General features: G+C 41.0%; 1 protein-coding gene across 1 annotated transcript in view; it reads left to right on the top strand.

The window, feature by feature from the left end:
- Nucleotides 1–20,245, top strand: part of NOX3 (NADPH oxidase 3) — a 62,626-nt gene extending 42,381 nt beyond the window's left edge. The window contains exons 11-13 of the mRNA XM_058735757.1: nucleotides 3,979–4,125; nucleotides 8,255–8,379; nucleotides 19,154–20,245. Coding sequence (XP_058591740.1) covers nucleotides 3,979–4,125; nucleotides 8,255–8,379; nucleotides 19,154–19,280 — 399 coding nt within the window. The 3' untranslated portion in view covers nucleotides 19,281–20,245. The remainder of the gene's footprint in view (nucleotides 1–3,978; nucleotides 4,126–8,254; nucleotides 8,380–19,153) is intronic.
- Nucleotides 20,246–22,137: the final 1,892 nt, after the last annotated feature.

Genomic DNA, 22,137 nt, shown 5'->3' with positions numbered 1-22,137 from the left:
ACAGGTTAGAGGACTCACGGGCTCACAGTGTCCAACTACTCTGCCTCACCACATCATCAAACTCTGTCCTCAGGTACAATCTCCTTCTTTGAAGAGGAAATAAATAAAAAATTGTTGGCCCCATTCCATCCTTGGGGAATCGATGTGGGGTCTGAAGAAATAGAGGTTGTACCTGTGGAGGTATCCTCTGCCTGTGTTCAGAGATGACTCTCCAGGCCATGAGATAGGAGCCTCTCACGGGGGGGGGCACCAGTGGACCCCCCTGGGAAAGTCGATGGGTAGCTTTTCTTATTTCTTTTTCTGAGATTGCTTCTCCAAAAGCAGCGCAGATCCATTTCCTTCTGACCCCAGAGTACCTTGACCTGGTCCAATGCAATTCTGCAGAATTCGAAGAGGAGCCCAGTTTCAGAGAGCGTGGGTGGTGCTCGAAAGAGAATACAGCTCTGTGTGTCGCTCAGACCCAGGCCCTCCGAGGTGGGGGTGGCTGAGTCCAGTACGGTGGTTCGTGCCAGGAATGATGTGACATGAAGGCTTGTGACAGGCCACGTGCACACAGAGCGCTCTAAACCCATTGTGGGCTGCTGGAGTGGCCTTGCGAAACGTCTGCGGATCCATTATATCTCTAGAAATGTGTACGACGAGTCCTGTAAAAGCAATAACTTTGTTACTGTGAAAGTCCTGAACTTTCATCTCTCTCCTGAGGATGACTTTCTACTTAACAAAACTTTTCAAAGTCGCCTTAAGTATTTGGGGCCCCGATACCAGCTACAGAATTCTGGAAGCCGCGCTTTAGACAGGTAACTGATTTGGGGTGTTTTTTTTTTTTTTTTTTTTTGGAGACTGAGGAGGGGTGAGTGTGGGAAAGATCACAGAGGTGTAGCCTGTAGTTTGGGATATTTGTTCTACCAGCGACCGGGTCCTTCCTACTGGACGAAATGCAGAAGTCGAACTATCCTGTCCCTTCACAGTGAGTGTCCCTCACCGTTAGAAGGATGAAAGAGAGTCAAAGTAAATAGCCTCTTTCTCCGTTCAAAGTCTCTTTTCTTCTTTTTCTGCCTGAAGCACTTCTGAGCCTATTCAGCTTTCCTTCATTGCCTCTTGCACCAAAGCTGCCCTGTGTCACCTGTAAGTCAATTACAGAGGGAAAAACACACAAAGCCATTAGAAGGAAGTAAAAAGTATAAAAGGCCCGGCAAGCCCTAAGAACGCTGACACACTGCTAAGCCACAAGAAAGCAAGAACAGGCATGATTTCTATTTGAAAGGATGAGGGTCAGAGTGTGCAGGAAGCTAAGATGTGGGCATTTTTCAAGTAAGGATGATTGAGACTGGATTTGAAATTGACAGGTTTTCAAAAAAGTAAACAGGGTATTTTTCCTACATGAATGCATGCTAAGCACGTTCCTTAAGGAGTGGAAATAATAGAAAATAAATCAATGATGTTTGTTTTAACCTGAATGCCACCATGAATGGTCCTGGGCAAAACAACCTACTGAGAGCAGGAAGCAAGGGGAGGTGCGTAAGCAAGAACAGTATTAAATTCAATCAATAGATTTTCTGTCCCGCCACGACTAAAGCAAGGAAAGAGGAAGGCTAAGGTTTTCAAAGAATAATTTACTTTTTCTAGGTTTATTTATTTTGAGAGTGAGCGCTCCTAAGTGTGGGAGGGGCGGGGACAGAGGGAGAGAGACAGAGAGAGAGAGAGAGAGAGAGAGAGAGAGAGAGAATCCCAAGGAGGCTTCACACTGTCAGCCCAGAGCCCAACACAGGGCTCAATCTCAGGTTCGTGAGACTATGACCTGAGCCAAAATCAAAAGGTGGACCCTTAACCGACTGAGCCACCTGACTGCCCCTCAAAGAATAATTCAGATTAGGCACTACACAAAGTGAAAAGAAAGAGGATAGCAGTATTCATCACCAACCCAGGATGTCAAATCAGCCTCCCTTGCTTCATGTTCTGTCCTCAGACCTGCTAGACACTCCCCCGTGCTTTCCCCTCTCACGCAAAGTCAAGGTGGCCCCAAGCCCCATATCTGTGCTTCCCGGCCTCCCCCTCAGACCTCATCTCTTACTACCTCCCCTCCTTCACAACTCCAGCCACACCAGCCCCCTGGCTCTTCCCCAGAGGTCCCACTCCTTGCTCCCTCCATCAGTACCGTGATTCCCCTGCCTCCTTTATGTGTTTGCTCAAATGTCCCCTTCTCTTGACCATCTGACGTAGTATCGCAGCCCTTTCCAGCCCACCTTGTGTTTCTCCATAGTACTTATCACCCTCTGATGTATTCCGTGTTGTGCTTTATCGTCTTCTTCTCCATCTAAACGCAAACTCTAGGAGAATGGCAAATTTTTGCTCTTTTGTTTGCTCTTAAAGTGCCAGAGCCGAGAAGAGTCTCGACATAGAGATGTAGGACACATTTGTTGAGTCAACAAGTGAGTGAATGAACACAATCACTGTACTTGTGTGTTGGGGGCGGGGGGGGGGGTTCATGGGGCACTCACTGGAAGGAACCATGGCTCAGATTTACGACTGCAAAGAAACAGGCACTCCGTTGGGGGGTTACCGCACTTAGAGATTATTATCGGAGCTGTAGTGGTACCGTCTGACAAATATTGGACTCTAATTCTTTTTTTTTTTTAATTTTTTTTAACGTTTATTTATCTTTGAGACAGAGAGAGACAGAGCATGAATGGGGGAGGGTCAGAGAGAGGGAGACACAGAATCTGAAACAGGCTCCAGGCTCTGAGCTGTCAGCACAGAGCCCGACGCGGGGCTCAAACTCATGGACCACGAGATCATGACCTGAGCTGAAGTCGGCCGCTTAACCAACTGAGCCACCCAGGCGCCCCTGGGCTCTAATTCTTAAGAGAAAAGGTCTTATCCTCTAGCTTTTTTGCTCTTACTGACTTCATATTAGAAATTCCTGAACAAACCTGGGGAACATGGGCAAGATGTTTAGCCTTGAAATACATTCTGTGATCTTTTTTGTTTCCTCATGAACTTGATCTGTTCATTAAATCTCATCTATAAGTTTCATCATGTTTGTGAGCTTGCAGGCTGGCTGGTGGAGAGAGGAGGCAGGGAACACCACCTATCAGAGGAGGAGATGTTTGCTGATGGAGGTCAAGGCCAGCCCCCTTGGTAGATCTTGTTAAGTAACAGAGATGTCTCTTCGGTGGGGGGTGCAGGAAAACAGTAATGAGTAGCAAGGAACAGGGCTGTGAGAAAAATCAGGAGAATTACCAGATCTTTCTCCTGTGGTTTCTTCCAGGCACAATTATCTAAAACTCAAAGCACAAAAACTAAGCCTTTATTTCAGCAAACCCATAATACTCCTTGCCACATGCCGTTTGCTAAACACAGAGAGTTTAAAAAAAAAATGTTCCTAGACATAATTTCATTATAGTAGTTGACACACAAACTATTACCACCACCCACTAGCTTTCTTGGACACTGATATGTCTGGCTGAGGGGAAACTTCTGGCCCGTGTGGCTTCCTTCTGCAATTACCATAATCTCCACCCTCCGGAGGTCACGATGCGGAAGTGGATTAGTGCACAAGCCTTTGGGGTCTCTGGAGAAGAGAGTTCAAATCCTGAGCTTAGGTCATGAGTAAAGATGAAGGGGGTTGGTCTAACGGTTTATTCCCCTTGGGGAGCCGTGAAAGGCACAGCTAGTTATGATTATTAACCTCACTGAAAAGAAGCACAGCCAGGAATGTGGTGAATTGGTCCTCATCCAGTGAAACTGGCAACAGCCCACAGACTCCTGACTCTGAATTCACTCTGGACTTTTTCAAACACAATGTGAATTTTTTCAAAAGAAATCACAGTGTGACTGTTCCCTGGCAGAGAGAAGCATGTCATTTTGCAGAAGTGCCCATTTGAGCTCAAATAATTTAATGGAGATAAAGCAGTCTGTGATTATCAGCACATTATGAAAAGCGGGACAGATCCACTCTCTTGTCTTCTCTCTTGACAGGTGTATTTCTACTGGATTTGCCGGGATCCAACGGCTTTCGAATGGTTTGCTGATCTCTTACTCTCGCTGGAAACACTCATGAGTGAGCGAGGGAAAGCTCACTTTCTGAGTTATCATATATTTCTTACCAACTGGGACGAAAATCAGGTATTGATAAGACTCTTAAAATGATCAATATTACATACGTCATTTAAAAATAGAGCAAAGAGAAGAGAAACCATGTCAATAATGGCTGTATGGTTATCTGGTGGCATGAAAGACTTATTTGTCTGTTCTTAAAAAGGAAAGAAGGATAAAATAAAACCAGATTAGAAGAGTTATTCAAATCATAGCAATAGAAAAATCTACAGTTAACTTGCTGAAGAATAGACAAGCAGATTAGAAAAGAGGTTAGTTAATGGAAGATAATCCCAAGCGTGGAAATCCAAGAAAAATTATGTCACCAAAAGTTGCATTTGTCATTTCAGGGACATCAAGCGCATATTATTGATTAACTGTATTGTCTCGTTCAGCTCCTGATTGGGTCTAATTCTATGCTTTCAGCTATTCAGAGTTAAATAGAAAAAACTCACAAGTGTTTACATTCAACCTTTTGTATTGTAAAGTATGTGAATGTCTACAGAAAATCATCATTATGAATACATGATTTATCTAGAGACTTCTTTTTCTTAAGGCATTCTTAGAAATCGTGTGCACATATGTTTATTCACCTAAGATCAAGATGATCTTCTGTTGTGGCAGGTGTTTGGAAGCATATTGTATTAATGAAATATTAAGGTGGAGCTTCCCAAAAATAATGTATATCAAAATATCACACTAGGGTAGTATTTCAGTGTTAGTAATATTGAATGATAACTACTAAGTTCTAAATTTTTTTTAACTCCTCAAATATGGAAGCTAACAATGAAGTGATCCCTAGGTTTATGAAACTTTATGTTCTAATCAGCACTTCCATAGCTGCTTGGATTGATATTTACTTTAAGGAAAGTATGTTTGAGCCAAGATTTGCATTAATCACTAAATTTACAAATGAATGTGCTCCTGAGGGTGGGTGTTGGGTGCTCCTGCCCTCTGCCTCCCAGTCTGTCTCCCTCCCTCTCCCTCCTTCTCTCTCTCTCTCTCTCTCTCTCTCTCTCTCTCTGTCACACACACACACACACACACACACACACTCACACACAAACATGCAGACCCCACAAGAGATCAGTGAAATTTGACTCTGAAATTCCAGTAAGACCGAGCTTGAAATTCAGTAGCTAAATGAGTTTTTAGGGTCTTATTTGCAGGAGGTCTTAAATATTTATTCCGCTGGGATAGTTTGAAAGACAGGTTCCTTGGGAACTAGGCCTAAAACATCTTAATGAATTAAATAGTGTTAATTATGTTTTCCAAACAAACATTTTCCTTATTCAAATGGGATTTTTGACTAATGATCCATTTGATGAAGTACAGACACAGCCTTTGTTTTTTACTTTCAAGTACTGTGCTTGCTTTCAGCTTCTAAAGTGAATTGATTTCAAGTGTCCATCCAGGAATTTCCAGTCATTTGGGAGTCTTGAGACTGAGGTTCTGTTTGATTTTTGTGACAATACAACTCTGCCCCGTCCTATCTCTGCCTCCTCTAAAAGTGTGCTGTAAGATACACTTTTTTCTGAATACAAGTAAATTAAAATAGACGTGTTCCTAAATTTTTGTCGTGACATGTTGAAACTCTTTAGATGCTCAAATTCCAGGAAAAAATAATTGGTGCATTCTGTCAGCAAGGAATCAAAAGGCTGTTTTAGAAGTAGCCAATTGTTAAGCTGAATTCAACAACCTCAAAGTGGCAGAATGACAAGAACAGAAGGGACAGATGGAAAAGGTATTATGAAGGGCAAATCAACAGGGTTTGGGAGATTAATTGAACGTCGGGCTGAGAAATATGGAACAAATATAATTCCAAATGTTTGAACATCACTGATTGGTAGTTCCACGGTACCACTAACCTAAGTAGAAAAGGGCCCTTTTTTCTATTAAATAATGCCCAAGCTTCTTAGCAGCTGCTTGAAGGCCCTTCCTGACCTGATGGCAAAGGACTTGTTCCATTCCATTCCCATCATGCCCCTCTGGGCTCCTCTGGCATGGGAGCCACTGAACAATGGCTCATATTTGCATACCTACAGGTTTTCCCTCTCTGTTCCCTCTCCCTGGCAATCACTTCATGTCTTCTGTCCTCCCCACTGCCTACTGAGTGGCATCGTTCTTTAAAGCCCCATTCCCTGTATGGCCATCCCCAATCGTCTTGGTCAAAGTGACTCGGGGCTTCAGCAGGGTAATTTGTTTACTTCTCCAGAGCACTTTGTTTCTGTCTCTAGTTAAACAGGATTGTGGTCTGACTTATGTCGTTGTAGTTGTGCACTTGGGCTTGCCCTTCCTTTGATGACTAGCTCCTCACAGAGCATAGACCTTCTCTATTTCTTTTTGTACCGCCCACTCATTCCTGCTTATAGCAATCGCGCAACAATTGTATGTGGAAGTAAATTGAAGTCACAAAGTATCTGAAGATTCATTTTTGGCTACGATGGTCAGTTTGAAGGGACACAAAAAATTCTACATAAAAATATGCTTGGGGAGTTCAAGTCCCAGGACTCTACCCAGGCAGGAAGATGAGGGCATGGGGGAGAAAGTTTGGAGTGATCTTTATAGACTATGCTAATTGGGACCATGAAAATGAAAGTTCTTTGGAGAGAAGTGCCCCAGAAGTGACTACGGACTGGGAAGGCAGCTGTATTGTGAGGCAGGAGAATGTCATAGGAAAACAAATACAACATTTCATCTTTGAATAAAAAGAAGAGTCGGAGAGAAGTAGAAGAAACAGGATTATACAATGCATATAAAATCAAGGAGATGTTCAGCCCTGGGTTGGTGTTTAGATGTGGCACCTGGTCAAAGGTAAATTGGTTGCCTCTGCCTTCTTATTTGCTCACAGCTGAAACCAACTCACTATCTGGCTCCAGTCAATCCTACTGTTAAGCAAGAGGGCTGTGGGGGGTGCAATACTCCCACTCTAATCCGGAGGCTGACACCGCTCCCTCTGACCTGGAGTTCCAGTTCTGATAACAGGGCTTCTGCGAGTTTTTGAGGCTCAATCCCCAACTACCACCTCAGTTCTCACTCCTGAGCTCTTCCCTAATACTTCATGCTTCACTCCTCCTCTTAATAAACCTGCCCCAGAAGAGGATCCCACCATCCTCTCATTATTGCTCCCTCTCCTGGAGTGGCTATTCCCAAACTCGATTCCAATGGGATCCCGGCCATCTGGGGTCAGACTTGCCTGATGGCAACCTCCTGCAGCCCGGGTTTCTGCGATTCTACCATTGTGGGCCATCCACCTACTGGCCCATTGGGGTGCCTCCATTGTTTTCTGCTCACCCACCCTATCTCGGGCTGCTTTCCTAGCCTCATGAGGCCAGCCTGGGAGGCCAGGTGTGCAGCAGGAACCTGGGGTGAGAGTTGAGCCTAGCACTTGTTAGCCGAACTGGTGGGGAGAAATCCTCAGTAGACGGTCCTGTGCCCCAGCCTCTTATTTATCGACCACTACTTACCCGATGCCTGGGTGCATCTAATTTGAAGATAAACGGTTGGGCACAGAGCTCCAACCAATGCACTTGCTGTGCTTGGCCATCGAGGTCCATCTGCCAGACTCAGCATCCTCCCAGCATTGAGCCTGGATGGTACCCTTCAAACTGTCTCAACCCGGTAGGTGAATCTGATTGTCAGACCCAGCTTCTTCCTGGATATTTCCCATCCAGGAAGGGGTTTAATTTTAATCTGGAAGGGCCATTCTCAAATCCTGAGGTTTAATAAGTAAGTGAATGGGGACAGGGGTAGAGAGTAATTTTTGAGAAGTTTGGCAGAAAAAAGGAAGTAGCTTAACGCTTGCTTTCCTTTACCCATATTTACTGTATCGCTCTCAGCCTTGCAAAGAAAAAGCTTTCCAGGCTCACGTCATTGCACATTGACCATGGCGAAGGCCCTGTGTTTCAGTAGCGCCCCAGGCAGAATACAAAGATAAATGAGATGTGATGCCTATCCCAAAATGCAAAAGCAGTGATTTCTGATAATAATGATAAGCATTTCCAGCCCCATGAAGAAATGTTTCGAGTATTACATCTGCAAAGGAACATAATTACCTCATCTTAGTAGCACGTTTCCATGGGGTTTTTTTGGTTTTTTTTGGTTTTGTTTGTTTGTTTGTTTCGGTAAGTGTCACCTGATAGCATAATTTTTCTTTTAGGCTGTTCACATAGCTTTACATTGGGATGCAAATACTGATGTGATCACGGGGTTAAAGCAGAAAACGTTCTATGGAAGACCTGACTGGAACCACGAGTTCCGGCGGATGGCCTACACCCATCCCAGGTAAGGCGCTCTCTTTCCTCTGCCTGTGGGAGCCTCGCAGGAGGTTGCTGCTCAAGTGGAAAAGTCTAGGGCACAGGCTGCTTCAGGCACAGTAGTGGGCACCTTGGGCACCTTGTTTACAGATAAACATCAACCTGAGAAATGGTGGTCATAGGGTTTTCCAGGAACCACAGACCTCTGCTTGACTGGCTTACGACATTTAAGTATTAGCAATTGCGCTGAAATTTTTCCCACGTAAACTCAATTAAAGATGGTATTTCTTAAACTACCTACATCTCGAAGAAATGTCCAGTGAACACGGTTGATCTCATCTTGCCCAACTGGAGAATTCACATATGTCCAACTGTAAAATGTGTCTCATATGTTTAGCAAAGCAGACGAAAAATGTTATGAGACCAAGCAGAGATTTAGTATGGCGGTGAAAGACTCGGGATCCGGAGCCTGAGATCTTGGGTGTAAATCCGGGCTCTGCCATTATCACCTACTCAGTTGGACGGGTTATTTATCCTACCACGGACTTAGTCGCCTGCGGAAATTGCAACTACTAACAGTCCTTACCTCCCTGGCTTCCGTGAAGGTTAAGTGTGTGAAGATATATACAGCATCTAAAGGAGTGAATTCAGCAGTGTTAGCGGCTATCATCATCATCATCATCATCGTTATATTATATACATATATATTATTCTATATATTATAATATATAGAATATTATATATACTAAAATATATTAGTATATATAATAATTATTATATAATTATAATTATATTAGTATGAATTATGTTATAAATTATAATATTATAATATTAATCAATATATTAATTAATTAATATTAATTAATATATTATTATATATTATATATTATATATTATATATTATATATTATATATTATATATTATTAATATATTGTATTAATTATATTATATTATATTAATATATAATATAATACATTATAATATATTAATACATATTAATATATCGTATGTAATATATATTAATATATTAATTAATATTAATTAATGTATATTAATTAATATTATAATATTAATAATTATAATTATTATAATAATATAAATATAATTATAAATATGATAATTATAATATAATTAATATTAATTATTAATATATTATATTAATATATTAAGTGTAATGTAATATAATATATAAATTATAATATATAATATATATTATAATATATTATAATAAATAATATATTATAATATATATTATAATAAATAATATATTATATTATATTATTATCATTACATAATAAACTTCAGTGTAGACAAGGACGAGCATTTGCTCTGGGGCCACAAGATGGTAGTGAAGTCTCTGTTTTCTGATTCTAGAAGTTACTGGCTCTATGACCTTAGTAAACCATGGACAATACCATGCAGTCACAGTGTTTTTTTCAGAATTTAAAAAATATATAGCTTGGTAAAATGCAAAGCACTAATGCAAATAGTTATCATTGTTATTCTATGTCCCGTAAGTTGGTTTTTGTTTTGAATCCCCATCATCTATGGCTCTTGAAAGTCAGTACGTCTTCTAACTGTCTTTGTTTAAAGAGTAGTTTCCACATTTGAGGAAAGACCAAGGAAGTGAGGGAGTATGCCATGTAGCTAACTGGGAAAGAGCAGGAGGACAGCATGTGCCAAGACCCTGAGGCAGCACTGTTCCTGGCATGATCCACGAGGCTAGTAAGGGTGGAATAGAGTAGGTGAGAAGAAGAGTAGCAGAAGGCATATAGGAGAGGTAACTGGGGGACTTTTACAGACCATTGTGAGGCTTTGGATTTTATTCTGAGAAGAGAAGTCACTTAAAGGTTTCAACAGAAGAGTGACATGATCTGTCTTATGTTTAATGAGATCACTTCTGGCTATTGTGAGAGAATAGATTATAAGTGCCCTCGGGCAGAAGAGGAGAGTCCCGGGAGGAGGTAAACAGAGGTAGTGGCTTGGATTAGGACAGAGCAGGTGCTGAGAGGCAGTTGGATGCTGGTATTTTGTGAAGGTAGAGCTGACATGGCTTGTTGATGGATTCGATGGGAGACTGGCATGACCCGAGCTAGAACAGAGTTACCCTTACTCATTCGGGGATGACTAAGAAAAGCAACTTTGAAAGCAAAGGGTATCAAGAGTTCCTTTTTGTGACATGTTAATGTGAGATCCCTATTATACATCCAAGTGGAGATTTCAAGTTAGCAGGTGAATATGAGTCAGGAGTCAGAGGAATTCAGGCTGGAGATACACACGTGGAAGATGTCAGATGTGAACTGTGTTAGAGCCATGAAACTGGACGAGATGGACAAAGAAGCAAATTCAGAAGGACCAGAGTTCAAGGAACTGCCATATTTGGAGGAGAGGACAATATTTTCTCTGTGTGCACGTCAGAGAGTTTAATATAAATTATTCATAGCTATCAGATCAACCATGTCATTTACATCTTCTACACCCTGACCTTTCTTCTGTCCACTTTATCAGTATTGAACCATGAAGAGTAAATTAAAATCTACTGGCGTCTCTCTAACTCCTTGTTTCCATCTCTCCTTGCAGTTGTGGTCTTCTGTCATCAGGGTCATTGCCTCATGAAACCTTCTCTAATTCCCTAGAAGGTTTTCTGCTCTTTGGAATACTCTTCTGGTGAATATTATTCATCTTTTGGTCAGTTTGGTTGCTCTTTCTTATACTCTCTTTGTGTCAGAGCTGTTCCATTTTCTTTTTTTTATTAATTGTCACTGAATTTGTGAGACTTCCCCCAGACCAGCTGTTTGAAGAAGGTATGATAAGGAGGGGTGTGTGGAAGGGGTGACCATGTCCAAGGTTCATAACCCATCCAGTTCAAACTCTGAGACCTCCAGCCAATCCTCTATACCCTGTGCCATGGCAGCCTGCCCTATAACCCCAGGCCCAAACCAAGAGCAGTCACTGCAGAGGCTCTGGACTCCTACCACACCACGCCTGCATCAGCCCAGGAAGGAGGCAGTGGGAACCTTCTCCTGACCTTGAATCGTGCTGAGAGTAAAAGATTTCCAACAAGAAAGGCAAGGAAAAGCTTAACCTTTAACTTCAGAGCTAAGGGAGAGAGGGAGGTGACCAACTGTGCAATCACTTCTACCCTCAGGCTTGGCCTCAGCTGACCGGTGAGAGCTGGACAAGGCCACAGCACAGCAAGTGGTCTTGGGACTCTCCGGGCACCACTCCTGAAACCCACCAGGTCCGTTTTATTACTCGCCTTGACTTGTGGCCCGACACTTGGCCTACAATCCAGTTCCAGTGCTCCATCCTCGCTAAATGTGGTGCTTTGAACCCATCCCAGCTTCTGGAGCCTCAGAATCTGATTCCTCTGAGCTGCCTACTCAATGCCCAGTCCCCCCTCCTCGACCCCCAGCCTCCTCTGAGACCTGAAAATCACCACTTTTCATCTCATACCCACTGGGTATTTGTCCAGAGGCAAAGATTGGATCATTTTATCTGTGGGTTTTTAAAAAGATTATAAGTAGAAAACTAACAAAATGTTACAAGAGCCTATGTTACAATCATGACCAGATTTTTTTGGTTGGTATTTTCTCCTTTTGGGGAAAAACATCTATTCATTTGATAAATGTTCTACACTTTGTTTTCAATTATAGGATGAATGTTCCTACTTGCAGGCTTTTGACACAGACACATGTATCTTTGCTTTGAGTTCTTATAGATAAGACCACTCCTTGTTATGATCGCCCCTTATTGACTTGTTACGTTGTATTTCTTTATTTTTGTTATACCTGAAGTTTGTGGCCCAGTGGGGAAGGCCTTTCAAACCAAACCATTTAACTATCTCCCTTCCCTCGGAAAGGTGTGAGCCAGAAACAGCACCAGGAGACCAAGAGCAGAACTGAATTTGCACAAACTCTGCCCAAACAATTATGGCGGGCAGTGCTAGGAAGTGAGTCTGTCCAAGTGTCAGAGAGTGAGGAGTAGAAAACAATATGGAGGCAGGAGAACCACGTACTTGGCACTTCTCTCGTTGCCCTTGGGAGGAGAGTGCTCGTTCCTTTTCAGAAGCTGTAATGAAAGTTTAGTGTGTAAATGTACTTAAAACCCAGTTGAACTTTTCAGCACATGAGCTATGTAAACTCTTCCTGATGGTTGACTTCATCTCCCCCAGAGTAAAAGAGGCCACCTAAGGCCTTGTCACTGAATCAAGCCTCTACAGCATACTTCCCAGCCCCAAATTTTAAAAATAGTGTATTTGTAACAGCCTTAGACACTAGAACACAACTTGTTATATCGCTTCAACTGTCAATGTAATTAATATCAGACACACGTAGGCAAAGATCAATGATCATTTTTTTCCCTGGAATGCCAGCTCCTCGGTCCAAGTCACCGGTAAAGAGCTTAGTACCCTCCTTCCAAAAGGCTTTTAAAATGACCTCCTTAAAATAATTTTGCTTTCTGCTGTGTAAAAGAAGATTTATGTTTAATGAAGCTTTTAATGAAGAAATCTCAGAAAGAGAATGCCAATAAAATCTAATTTTTAAACAAGAAAATCTAATTTTGAGAAGTATTTCAATATCCTGGCCTTTGTCCAGATATAAATGAAACACACAATCCAATTATTGTTCTGCACAAAGGACAAAGTAACATTAATTTTCTTCAGGATGGTTATTAAAGAGATAAACAGTATGTTTTTCCTCGATTATGTCAAGGATATGTTTGTTCCCAAGCCTCGTTGGCTACTCTTACAAGACAGGCTTTTCCTGTCATTAGCTCATATCTTTTGGCAAAGATGGGTCAGGAAGAATTGGTGGATTTGTTAGTGGCCTCAGAAAAGGTTCTTTGTTCTTGAGGGCCTTTGAAGTAGGCTCTCAACCATTTCTATTCATCAGCACGAAGCCAAGGATTCTTAGGGCTTACTCTTTTAAAAACATTTACCTGTTCACTCAAAGCTGGCGTTCATTCTGGTTCTAAGAAGAAGGAGTTAAATCAAAAGAAGAAAGGGAAGAGGGGCAAAAATATTTTTTTACAGAACGTGAAAAACAGCACCCAAAATAAAGCTTGAAGGGAAGCAGATCAAAGAGAATAGTGCAAGCTCCAAAGGAACCAGAAAATTGCAAAAATAACAGTAATAGAGAAACAAATTGATGGGCACCAAAATGAATACAAATAAGGAAGAGGGAGGAAAAATTAAAAAGACATCAAAGACCGAAAGTAGAAAATGCGAAAGGGCATTCTATTGTTTTTTACCTGCAATGAATTTTTGTAATTTTGTCAGCTGTATTACAGAACACAAGCATAGTTTCAGAAGAAGAGCAACAACTAATATGTGGAAGTATGGAAAGGAAACCTTTGATCGATGGGCCCAAACTCATAGGCATGTGACACTTGTGTCCACTGCTTAAGCTGGACAAGCATAGAAAAGCACTTCAACCACAAACCAATGAAAACCGTTCTCCCAACTAAAATATGGTTTGTTAATTAAACATGTGCATTGAAGGGCGCCTGGGTGGCTCAGTCAGTTAAGCGACCGACTTCAGCTCAGGTCACCATCTCACAGTCCGTGAGTTCGAGCCCCGCGTTGGGCTCTGTGCTGACAGCTCAGAACCTGGAGCCTGCTTCGGATTCTGCGTCTCCCTCTCTCTCTCTCTGCCTTTCCCCTGCTCATGCTCTGTCTCTCTCTGTCTCAAAAATAAGTAAAATGCATTAAAAGTTTTCTTTAAAAACACATGCATTGATAGTCATGTCTTAGTAATCTATAGAAATGTGTCTCTTTCACAAAAATGGAAGCTGTATGTCAATTTTTGTAAACATTCTCAATATGTTCCCAAGCTTTAACAAATATTCCGAAAATCAGGGAATCGTTTCCAAGAAGGTACAGAGAATGAAAATAAATATATCTTCGCCGCATCTAGCTACCTTTTTGATAAACACACATTGTGCACATACTAAACCGTCTGGGTTTCTGGACCACTCGTTTTTTAATTAATTGGGTAAAATGATTTTCCATAAGACTTCACTCTTTGCTCTTCCATTTCACATCGTGTTTATCGTTTGCCACTTTTGGCTTATCTGCGGATAACTCCCCGTGCCATGGAGATGTAGAACTTTATGGAATTAATCATCATAAAAACTTTGGAGATTCGGCCATTTCTTCGTAACTTGAGCAGAAGTGTTTCTCTTATCTGGAAGGAATAAATAAAGACTAAAAGAGCACTACCGTTTGTTAGAACTGTTCCATCCAACCCAACGATAAATAAAGAAAGGTGCCGACTTACCATATGATTGGGAGATTCTAATCCATATTGCACAAATGTATTTTAGACCACCCATTGTTTTCAGAACTGTAAAAATACCTTTAGACTAAATTGAGTAAATGTGTCCATCTGGAACCACATTTGCTTGTGTGCACACTCTCCAATTCTCATTTGTACATGCATATGTGCAAAATGTTTTTAAATGATATTTTTAAGAAATTAACATTCTGATTATAGCATACAGGGCCCTCTATCTAATAGGATATTCTAAACATTCATTGTACGACTAAAATGTTCAGAATACCCAAAGGAAGAGGCTTCAGTGGAAATCCCACTCATGATAAATTATAGCTTGATGAGAAGAGTAAAGCCACCATTAACTTATGACTGGGATGTTGTTAGCATATTTCAGTCGTACCTTCCCACCAGAGGACATCCAGCCTTATAGTCAAGTGAAGATTCAGTGGAAATCACTGGCTTAACTCTATTCGAGGTAGTAAAGATTAGGGAGGGGGGTGAGCGCACGTGGATCTGTCATTCTGCAAAGTGTCTTTGATGACGTTGCCTCGAAAATCATTAGATATGACGAATATATTAGGATATTTCTGGATGAAGGTATATATACTGTAGTGTTTTATCTGCAGGGGTTGGCAGAAAAATGGCTCCACCCTTCCCTGGAATCCAATGCTACGAGACGACTCCTTTTATCTTTTATTTCACTTTCTACTTGACCATGGCCATCCTCAGGGGCAGCAACTTGATCTGTGCTCCGCAGAGCTGAGCACAGGAGCCAGCATCAGCGAGAGAAGGGACGAAGAGAAGGTTGTGGAAGCTGGGACAGAATTCCTAGCTCTTTCCAAAGAAAACGGGGCTGGTGGGAACAGCAAGTCAGTTCTCAGCAGTGAGCAAGCACCGTTAGGGACCTTCGTAGCTCCTGATGAACCACCGAGTAATTAGGATGTGGAGAAAAGTAACAGCAGGCTGCTACAAACCAACCGGGAGATGGGTTTTCAAAAAAGCTGGCCAACACAATTGTCATCTGTGGTTGTGAAAAGAAGGTGTTGTACAAAATATAATTATACAGTGAATCATTTGGAGGAATTTCTAGTGAAAAACACTCACGAGGGAAGATTAACCAGAAGCCGTGTCCATTGTCTGATACCAAGTTTGTACCCTTCCTTGTCTTCTTCCTAAGCCTCCATAAATCCACGGGAAGCTTCTGTTTATCGATTTTATTTGCAGAATGCACTCAGGGTATAAACTAGTTTGATTTTTTTTAAATGGGGTTTAGGGTCTGCCCCTACAGGGTTATAACTTACCAAGCATAAAAGCCAACACATAAAAACAAACATACAATTTAAAGAGAGGAGGGCTCAAGGCAGCAGAACCTGAGAAGCCAGCAAGATGGTGGGATTACTCCCAGGCACACCCACTCTCCCATTTCTGCTGAGCAGAAATCTCCTGGTGGGTGACATTTTGGATGCCTTTCATGCATGGCGTCGCTGAACTGTTTTTGAAAAATGCATCAGCCCCACAGAAAAGAGCACAATAGTTATTTAGCAACTAAGAGGGGGACAGAAGGATTTTCTTTACTGTTTATCAGAGCTAAAAATAATACTGCTAATGTTAACCATCCTTGCAGCTCGTGTAAAATTTGTCCTTTTCACATCAAAGTCAGCAGCCCAGACTGATCGATGCCGCTAATGTTGTCCTGGATCCAACCCCTCATTCATGTGCAAGTTCCACAGCTTGCAGGCTGTAAACTGGAGAATAATGCCTTGTGTTTTTATACTTCTTTTACGGAGAATCTCTCTCCCTTTTTTTTTTTTTTTTAATTCTAAGCAATAGTGGGTAATTAAACTTTATAGAAGGATTTTTTTCTTTACCAACCCCATTAGGGTTCTGTTGCACTTGTCCATTGCCTCATAAAAGAAAAAACAAAAAAAATACAGCCACATCTGTGCCTGAACCACTTTGTGCGGCTTCTCGGCTCTGATTCACACAGTGTGCATTCGTGACCAGAAATCCCCATACTTGAAACCACAAAATGCCGAGGAGGGTAAGCACGGCAAGCGCAAGACTGTCATGTGTGGGGACAGTGACGCACAGAGTGTTAGTGAAGGGCTGGCCGTTCTGCCTCAGCAGAAGGCAGATAATGAGTGGCCTTTGTGAGACTTTTTGGCGACTGCATAACCATGACGGCTCCATGAATGCAGAAGAGTGTGTACTTAGCTGTGCGGAGTAATAGCTGTAACTTCAAAAGAGGCAGGATTGCTGTGAACTGCTGGGGACACCAGTGGTACACCTGGCCACTGGCAATCAGAATCCTTTGAAATGGAGTCTTAAAGGCAGAGCATCAAAGGGTATCCTCGGGACCTGCAAACAGTCACTGTGGCTGCAAACGAAAGGGCAATGTTAGCCTGTTGGGAATGGGCCAGTGGGCAATCTCTTTGGTGACGCCTCCATGGACAGAAAAATATCACCACCCATAACAGAGCCTTTGAACCTAGATGCAAGGATACCTCTGGGCATCAGACACAAAGCCAAGCTGTGACTCCTCGCCGGAAAGAGTTTTGCCTGACCCATCTATCGTTCAAAACGTGTCACTCCGGAATTCAAACAACCCAGGGCTGGAGTGCCGATCCAGGAAGACTGTCATCGCCGTTGGGATAACAGTCCACATCGCCTCTTCTGTTCAGCTCTGCGGAGCCAACCCAGACACCCGTAGTGACGACGGTCACGGCGTAAGCTGTTGCTGAAGTTCACCTTGTGCCAAGCACGGGGTGGAAGGCTGGATCTGCCATGTCTTGTCTGATCCCCTCCGAGGTTCTAGGAGCTACGTATCATAACGCACCCCATTTCATAGATCAGGAAATGGGCTTTGAGGAGATAGTTAATGTGCCCAAGTCCCCTCAGCAACAAAGTGGTGGAACCAAGAGCATTCTTAACCAGTGCCTTCAATTCCCACAAATACTGTAAAGTTGCTTCATTAAGTCATAAACTCGTATTTCTCAGTGGAAAATATTTGCTAAAAAGGCACTTTCTTAAATGTAGCCATGGGAATAATGCCTTCAAAAATACTACTTAGATATTTTAAACATACTGTCATTTACAAATGAGTCCACTTGATAAGTTCCTTTGAAGCTAGAGTTTGAAATGTAATTGAACCATCAATTTCTACCATGGTTATTACGGTCCTGGAATGCATAATTAAAATGTGGATTGGTCACATGGCAGAGAAGCATGTTAACATACAAGCTAAGGAGAACAAGGCTATAGGCGAGCTTCCCAACAAAAGGCAGCTATGAAGAAGGAGAGGTATTCACTGGGCTGGACCTAGAGCCCCAGGAATTTCTCCAAGCCAGTGTTTCTCAAAGTGTGGCTCATGGGAACATGTGCTTCGGTATTATCTGGGGGGCTTTGCTCAAAATGCATTCCTTGGATTCAAACCTGGGAATCTGTGTTTTAACAGTCTGCCTAGGTGATTTTATGCAAAGTACGAGAACTTTTGCTTTAGACTAAAGTAACTAATTCAACTTGTGCCAGAGACTGGAAAAATGCTACAAGGTGTAGAACATTGGAAGACAAAGGAAAACATGGCCCATAAGTCCCTAGAGAGACTGTCTGCACCTGACTTTCAGAGACAACCTGAATCCTTGCACCGGTAGGTTGTTTGTCTACAAGCAAAGCTGGCAGTCATGGTTCCAAGGGATTTGAACAACCCTGGGACGGCCACCATATGCAAAATACCTCTTCAACACAGTTTTCTGAAATGCCATGACTAGAGATGACGACTTTTGGGTGACCCAAACAATGTCTCTTCTTCCTTTCCGATTCTTCTCTTTGGCCTTCTTTGAAAACCAAAGGCATCCTAACAGCAGAAATAAACTAAATTGCTATCACTTTAGCAAAAATCTTATTATGTATAAAAAGGCAGGGCTGAACAAGATATTCATAATAACTAACACTTCTAAAACCTTTTTGAATGCACTATCCCATTTTGTTCTTAAGAAAACATGTGATGTAGCCATTAGCCTCTTTGTTTTACGCATGCAGAGACTGGAATCCAGGGTCTTACCCAAGACCGTGCAGGTGATAATCAACAGAGCTCAATACTCAACAAATGTGTATTTCCTACTATACGCCAAGCAGTATTCCAGGCTCTGGGATGACAGTGATGAGTGAAGCAGAGCAGGCCCCTCACATTCCAGCCACCGATCCAGGAGGAGGTCAGTCAGGGTCACCTGACCAGAAATCCAAGAGACAGCACCTCTGTTATTGCTACCCTCTCCCCAGTCAGCAGGGCCCTGCTCGTCAAAGCCTCTTGGTTCCAGCCTGTGTGACTTAGGGTCTAACAAGATTCTGGAAACTGTGGGGAAGCATGGTACCCAGAGTAGGAAAGAGATCTAAGGAAAAGTCAGTGAGCGGAGAAAAGGAAAGTCACAACCCCAACCACTTCCCTAATTGTGTCAGTCCATCGTAGTTTCTGGCCAGCCTTGCCTCCGCATAACACACTCTTTCCTTGTTTTACCCTACTGCAGCAGCAACATTGGCGTGTTCTTCTGTGGACCCAAGGCTCTCTCCAAGACGCTTCAAAGGATGTGCCGCTTATATTCCTCAGCCGACCCCAGGGGGGTCCATTTTTATTACCACAAAGAAAGCTTCTAGGCTTCGGAGAAAAAATTCCGTGTATTACATACGTGGCTACAATCACATAGGTCAGCGCTCAGGAAATGTTTCCTGTAAAGGGCCATATAGTAATTATTTTAGATCCTACAGGCCATATGATCTCAGTAACAACTACTCTACTCTGCCATTCTAATGCGTCAAAATAGCCACAAACAGTACGTCAAGGTATGGGCATGGCTGTGTTCCAATAAAACTTTATTTATGGGCATTGAAGTCGAATTTTATGTAAGTCCCTTTTGTCATGGAACCTTCTTTTGATTTGTTTCTAATGATTTAAAAATGTAAAAGTCATTCTTAGCTCATGGGCTGTCCCCAGATCAGATGATGTTCCAGGTTTGGCCTGCAGGAGGTAAGTTTGCTGACCCCTGATAGACGTCATTGTTCTCAAACTCGTTTTCATGTTCAGCAGTGCAGCCAATATGGAGACTGATATGGCTGCCTGGCTCAGAGTCTCCTTTAGAAGTTATTTCATATTTCTGTCACCCTGATGGCAGAGACATCTGCCTTGTATCCAAACCTGATCTTTTCTGCTTAATCTTAAGCTTCTTTGTGCTTTCTTTTCATCCTCTTTAGACCTGAGAAATCACCAATGGGGGTTACCTTTCACGAAAACCCTTTATATCTTGAAAGTGATAAAATCATCTCTTACCTATCCCTTTTCTACTCCAAACAATACTAACTTCTTAACCTTTCAGCCTAGGGTATATATTCTAGTCCTTCAATCATTCTTGGTGCTCTTCTTCAAATCCGTTTCCATTCCTTCACATCCTTTTAAAATGTGTTGCCTAAAATGAGACATAATATTCTAATAGATACATGACTAGTATTGGGGGGAAAAGTGATTTTTTTAGATCTCGTGTGCCATGCTTTTCAATACAATTAAATTCTATATTTGCCTCTCTTTCCTTCCTTCCATATTTCTTTCTGATTCTCTTTTAATGCGGACTTTTTTTTTCTTTCTCTTTTTTCTTTCTTTTTTTTCTTTTTTTTTTTTCTTTTTTTTTTTTTTTTTTGTAAGTAAGCTCTACACCCAACCTGGGGCTTGAACTCACAACCCTGAGATCAAGAGTCACATGCTCTACCAACTGAGCCAGTCAGGGGCCCCTACTGTCACGTTTTGATCTATGATCATCTTGACACACTTAAGCCCCAACTCAACTTCTGTCCCACAAATATACTGGGAATTTCTTCTTAATTTTATACTCCCATTGAGCCAATCTATTTTTACCATGCAGCCATTTTCCCCCCAAAATGTTCCCAAAGTATTCCCCACATCTTACAGTTTTCTCTAGTAGTATTGATTAATCTTTTAGAATGTTTCTAATATTTCAAGATTGTTTTGAAGTTCAACCCCAGACAATAATTGTATTGTATTTAGCTTCATGATATCCACAAATTTAATTAGCAAAATCTCAAATCTTTTGTTTAGGTTTTCAACCAAATTATTGAATCCAAAGAACTCCACCATGAATTCTTGCAACTACCTGACAATATGAGTTCCCAACTGGGAAGAGGTTAATGATAACTAGCCATTGAGAATTGTACACAACATCATACTCTCTTAGTTTATAATTAACATGTCATACACAACAGAACAAAAACATTTCTTGAAGTTAAAATTACATTTTACAAATGCTTCTTATCTTTGTAGACCGTCATTCTGCCAAAAAAGAGGATTAAATTGGTCTGACATGATTTGTTTTTACAAAGTTAAGCAACCAGTTAAGCTCTTTCAGAGATTTCTAAATTATAAATTGATCATTTCTTTAACTTTATCCTCAGATATTGACTTTGATTCTATGATTTCTAGGGCCTATTTTAATATACACTCCAGGAAAAAAGGTGGATATATTTCCTGATGTCTCAAAAATTATTTCTACTGCCTCTGAATTGGAATTTCTTAGTATCTTTCAGTATCATTTGATAGATATCACTCAAACTCTACTAATTTTAATATGTGCAGTATTTCCGTGTGTTTATTTCTCCATTAAGTTTGATTCAGTCTTTACAACAAAAACTTTCTGCAATGTATATATCTAATCTTTAGCAGGAAAATTAAATGTATTAAAAGACTTTTCTTGGTTGTATTCAATTATTAGTTTTCTTTCCCTGTCTATTTGAAAATTAAATGCACTCTTTAGTCTTTGAATTTTGTCTAATAAATTAAAATGTACTTGTTCTTAAAAACAGACCTCTTAAAAAAAACAGATTTCAATCTCTCTACATTTCTCTCAATTATGTTGTAAACCTAAAATTGTTCTTAAAAAAAAATAAAGTCTTGGTTAAAAAAAAAAACTGATTTTCCTGCATCTTTAAAAAGAAAAAATCTCTGTTCTTTGCATCCTCCTTTTAGTTTTGACCTTTATGCTATTTCCCTACATACTGTGTAGAATCTGACATATCCTCATAGAAAAAAAAAAATCTATAAAAAATCAGATTTCTTTAATGTAGCAATAACCAATAGAAATTTTAGGCTTTGTTTTAAAGAGAAAATAATCTATTCAAAATAGAAACAAAAATGTAGCAAACTTATAAATTTATTTAATATATATGGTGCAAGATGATTTGATAAATGACCAAACATTTATAGAGAGACATTTTCAAATGGATAGAAACAGCACATTTTTAAATGGGAATATCAATATTTTGATGCTAAAAATATCAATTGGTTCCAAATTAATAGGTTACACAAAAATGCAAATCAAAATTTAACTCCTCTTTACAATTTTTTGAAATGTTAGATATTCTAAGGTCCTTTTGGAAGAATATATGAGAAAGACAGAAGCAAAAATACGTGAAAAAGAGAAAGAAAGGAAGAGAAGGAGAGGAGAGAGAA

Source organism: Neofelis nebulosa, chromosome 6 (assembly GCF_028018385.1).
Source record: "Neofelis nebulosa isolate mNeoNeb1 chromosome 6, mNeoNeb1.pri, whole genome shotgun sequence".
Lineage (NCBI taxonomy): Eukaryota > Metazoa > Chordata > Mammalia > Carnivora > Felidae > Neofelis > Neofelis nebulosa.
Note: the sequence above shows the minus strand (reverse complement) of the source record. Positions and strands in the feature narration are given on the sequence as shown.